Below are 5,146 nucleotides of genomic sequence, written 5' to 3'. Positions count from 1 at the left end.
CATTTAGATGGAGATTTTCAAATTTATAACGGGACAACTAACGGAGGGTCTGATTCACTAAGATAATTTAGGTTGGGGGTTTTTTATTGAATTTTTAATTTAGGGGTTTTTATCCAAAATAAACTTCATTGAGGGAGGGGGGGTTTTACATTAAAAATCCATAAATTTAATAGTATCATGTACACAACAGAAATACTTACTGTTGGAAGATCACTAACAATATGAATACAAATGAAAAGCTAAAAATACATATCCTAAGTATAAATGCTACAGTTATATTTAGCAATTATAATTATTGTTAGCAGGTATATATAGTTTTAGAAGAGTAAAATATTTGAAAATAAAATTCTTATGAATTACAACAAAAAGTGTCAACTAATAAAGAAATACCACACCAAATGGTGGAGACATTTCAAAAATATATGTTCAACATGAAGCCCAACCATTTTTCTACATAATGAACGACATCAACTAACATGTAAGGACATGTAGCAATTATATAAGATCTAAATTTATTGTTATAAACCAATTTATGGTGTCAAATTTGATATTAGCTAACAAAGAATTTATAAGATAATAAACTATGTATCAGATAACATGTCATGTACCAGACAATGTATCCAATAGTAACTGCTAACAAAACATGAACCTAAAAATGGAATATAAAAGTAAGGTTCTGCTAAAGATAAATAATATCTGGTAATTAAGTAAATAGCGAGTAATATAAATGTGTTAGTTATAATAATTTTAGTATTATTATATAAACAACTGAAACAGTTAATTTAAGTGGTCTTCAACAATATTAATACAAAGGAAAATCCAAAAATATATTGATATGAAAAATTAAAAATTTTGGTGATCAATGGAGTATGAGGATTTACAATGAATTAGAACATAGGAAAAAAGAGCGACAAAGTAGAATATAAGTGTGCCCAAAAAAAAGTAGAATATAAGAAGAGAAAGAGAGTGAGAGATAAAATACACAGCACAAAAGAAATAATTTTTTTTTGGTTAACACACAAAACATAAACATAAGAAGAGAAAAAAAAAATAGAGAAAAGAAAGAGAGAGGAATTGATTTCACGTGGATGTGAAAAAGAGAAATACTCCCTCCGTTCCTAAAAGATCTATGTTTTAGAATTTTCACACTTTTTAATAAAAATATTAAAATTTAACTATAAGTACATAATTTTTTGTAATTTTATATTTCTTATATTTTTAAACCAATAAGATTTTAAGAAATGCAATTAATGTTCTTGAACTTCACAATTTCTCATTATTAGTTGATAAAAATTGCATTAGAAATATAAAATATGTATCTTTTTGAAACAAAAGTTTTATCTAGAATATAGATCTTTTAGGAACTGATGGAATAAAAGAGTTAAACATAGAAAGAGAGAGAGCCTAAAAGAAAATTAAAAAAATGACCACTTGCATGACACAAACTGACGCACCTATATGATGTATGGATCCATGGCAGATGGGCAAAATGGGAACGGAATTTAGTACGAAAAATGTGAGGGTCGAATGCAAATTAGAGGTTCATTTGGGTGTATACACACCAATTTCTGTATATAATATCTAAAATTAAATATTTATTTATTTTTCTAAATAAAACATATTTAAATATATAGTTCTAAATAAGAAAATTTTCTTTAAATTAGTAAAGCTATAAATTAATAATCTATCGTAATTCCAATACTATTAATTAATTTGTAGAAGCTTTGAATGGTGACCAATAGAAAGAAGATCATTCAATTTCTTACTATTCCTATAAAATTATATTATTTATAAAGAATATTTTTTCCTTTCCATTTCATTTCATTCGAGATTAATGTTTAGTTATTCAAATTACTACATACAAAATATGCCACTGGAAAGTTCAGAAAAACAAAACTATGTTATTGGAATTGCTACATACAATACTATGATTCATGTATGATAGACCTGGAAAATTTGTAGCTTTGCAAAGCAAAGAGGTTCAGTGTGCGTCATACTTCAAATTTCATCCGACTCTTCCAACCCAATTTTATTGATCTCAAAACAAACTTTTCCAAGATCTGCCTCACTTCTATTAACATGTCGTTGTCTGATTTCTACCAAACTCATCCTCATTACCGCACAAGACTTGCGCTACACATCAGAGATTCCATGGAAGATATTGTTGAGGCATCAGTTGCAGGTTCTTTACTTTTTTCTGTCTCTTGCTTCTCCGTTACTATTTTTAAGTAAGGGTAACTTGGTATTGTTATTTTTAGTTTTAGTTGAATGAATATTACCTATGAAGTCACGTAACGTCCATACATGATTAGGTACTATTTTCATTGAATCTAAACAATCTTTTAGATGCCTACCGAATCCCAAGTGTGTTCTTGTATAGTATGTGCAATGAGTCTGTTAGATTACTGGTATATGCTTAGAATCTTGCTGAAGATTAGTCTACTCAGAAATCTTTTGATTAACAATCTTCAGTCTCTTTCTATCCAGGAAGTCGTGGTGACTATCGTATGGTCGAGAAAATTCCTATCACTATATTTAAATTATTAAGAATTAATATCCTAATAACATTAGATTATAACGGAATTACAAACTGATTAAAATATATGCTTTTGAAAAACTCTACATGTTGAATATAATAAAAGACTCATAAAACTAGTAAGATTAGACATTTAAAATGTTAAATGCATAAACCAATAACAGCTCATTCTATTAAAAATATTAAAATCCATAAACGAACAACTATATAATTCCATTTATTGTCGTTCTATCTGTAAGCAAGCGTACATTATCTTCTCAGTGGTCCAAACAAAGGATTAACCATTCTTTTCCTTTTTTGTTTGCTTGTGGTGTAAACAGCCTATGACCTAATCAAGAAGGAGCAAGTGAGCGCCATCATCGGACCAAGAAGCTCTATGCAAGCCGAGTTTATGATTAAAGTGGCCAACAAATTTCAAGTGCCGACCATCACTTTCTCTGCAACGAGCCCTCTTCTTAAATCTATCGACAATCCTTACTTCGTCCGAGCCACTATCGACGACTCATTCCAGGTCGAAGCCATTGCAGCCATTGTCAAATCATTTGGGTGGAGAAGCGTCGTCGCCATTTATGTTAACAACGAGATAGGTAAAGAAATCATGCACTCCTTGTCAGACGCTTTAGAAGACGTTGAAGTCCAAAGAAGTGCGATCTCTCAAGAGGCTAGCGATGATCAGATTCTGAAGGAACTTTATAAACTCAAGACAGAGCAGACGAGGGCATTCGTTATCAACATGGACGCAAGTCTCGGATTCCGGGTTTTGAAGAAAGCTAGAAAAATAGGGATGATGGAGGAAGGGTATGTTTGGTTACTATCAAATGGAATGACCCATATGATGAGAGACAACGGTCGTAGCTTAGAGACTATGCAGGGCTTGTTAGGTGTGAGGAGTTATGTCCCTCAGTCTAAGGAGCGTGAAGATTTCAGTTTGAGATGGAAAAGAAAACTCGAGAAGGAGAACCGGACGGGGGATGGTACAGAGCCTAATGTTTTCGCATTGCGGGCGTATGATTCGGTCACTGCATTGGCCATGGCCGTGGAGAAAACCAACACAAAGACATATATGAAGACCTACGGTTCACATCTTATAGAGGCTCTCTCGGATATAGAATTCAAGGGTTTAGCAGGAGAGTTCAAACTCATTAACAGGCAGCTCGAGTCATCAACTTTTGAGATCATCAATGTTGTTGGAGATGAAGAGCGGATTGTCGGATCATGGACACCAAGCAGTGGACCTGTGAATGCAAAATCAGACAAAACGACATTATTTTTGGGCAAGAGGTTTGGGCCAGTAATATGGCCTGGGAACTCGACCGTTGTTCCAAAAGGTTGGGAGATTCCAACAAGCGGGAAGAAGATTAAAGTGGGTGTTCCAGTAAAGAAAGGATTCATCAATTTTGTGGAGATAAAGACAGATCCAATCAGTAAGGTAACAACCACAACGGGATACGCCATAGACATCTTTGAAGCTGCTCTTAAGAAGTTACCATATTCAGTCATTCCTCAATACTACGGTTACGAGTCTCCAGAGAATAACTACAATCATTTGGTCCAACAACTCTATGAAGGGGTAAGTTCTTTTTTTATCCGCACATCTTTTTTTTTACTTTTAAACAAAAGATAAAAATAAAATAAATAAATAAACAAAATTATAATGGTATTTTTCTTTTATGTCTGATTCCCAACATACTATTAATAAATGACGCAGAAGTGGGATGCAGTTGTTGGAGATATAACAATCACAGCGAACAGGTCATTGTATGTTGATTTTACGTTACCATACTCAGAGTCTGGAGTGTCTATGGTAGTGCCGCTAAGGGACAGCAAGAATAAGAACGCATGGGTGTTCCTCCAACCATGGAGCTTAGACTTATGGGTCACCACTGTTTGCTTCTTCGTAGTCATTGGTTTTGTTGTGTGGCTGTTAGAACACAGAGTCAACACCGACTTTCGTGGACCGCCTCACCACCAGATCGGCACTAGTTTCTGGTTCTCCTTCTCTACCATGAATTTTGCCCACCGTAAGTTGTTACAGAATCCTACTATGATCATATGTTAAAGTTCATTCCCATTCCATCCATCTCAAAACCAATTTACAATAAGTAAGATTGGTATACATTTTATAGCGAGTCCTGAACCCATTAACATGAAACATCTAATGAAACCCCTATTTAAGATAAATTATTGGGTTCTCTAGATTCACCGACCAATAGTATTTGAGTATTTTATATTTGATATCTTTTAAAAAACGAAACAAAATTGAATTTCCAAATAAGATTATATTTTTAAAATAAAACAATAAAAATACATAAAAATAGTTACAAAAAATAAATAAATAAATATTGTTAAACCGTTAGCAAAATACTACATCTTGTACCCTAAATCCTAAACTCCAAACCCTAAATTATAAACCTTAAATCTTGGATAAACCGTAAACCATTGGAAAATTTTAAACCCTAGATCATAAATTAAAAACTAAATTTTAATAACACTAAACCCTAAACTTTAATCACTAAACCCTAAACTCTTGGGTAAACTCTGAACCCTTGGATAAATCATTAACTTTAGTGTTTAATTTTAAATATTTTTTATTTAGAGTTTATGATTTAT

The 5,146-nt window shown here is 32.5% G+C and overlaps 1 protein-coding gene across 1 annotated transcript in view; it reads left to right on the top strand.

Moving 5' to 3' along the window:
• The first annotated feature begins 1,480 nt into the window (after window positions 1–1,480).
• LOC106339006 (glutamate receptor 2.8-like) overlaps window positions 1,481–5,146 on the top strand; it is a 5,773-nt gene continuing 2,107 nt past the window's right edge. The window contains exons 1-4 of the mRNA XM_013777849.1: window positions 1,481–1,540; window positions 1,963–2,182; window positions 2,857–4,106; window positions 4,245–4,557. Of these exons, the coding sequence (XP_013633303.1) occupies window positions 1,481–1,540; window positions 1,963–2,182; window positions 2,857–4,106; window positions 4,245–4,557 (1,843 nt within the window). The remainder of the gene's footprint in view (window positions 1,541–1,962; window positions 2,183–2,856; window positions 4,107–4,244; window positions 4,558–5,146) is intronic.

The sequence above is a fragment of the Brassica oleracea genome, chromosome C4 (assembly GCF_000695525.1).
Source record: "Brassica oleracea var. oleracea cultivar TO1000 chromosome C4, BOL, whole genome shotgun sequence".
In the NCBI taxonomy this organism is placed as follows: Eukaryota; Viridiplantae; Streptophyta; class Magnoliopsida; order Brassicales; family Brassicaceae; genus Brassica; species Brassica oleracea.
The sequence above is the reverse complement of the archived record's forward strand: the minus strand, read 5'-3'. Positions and strand labels throughout refer to the sequence as shown.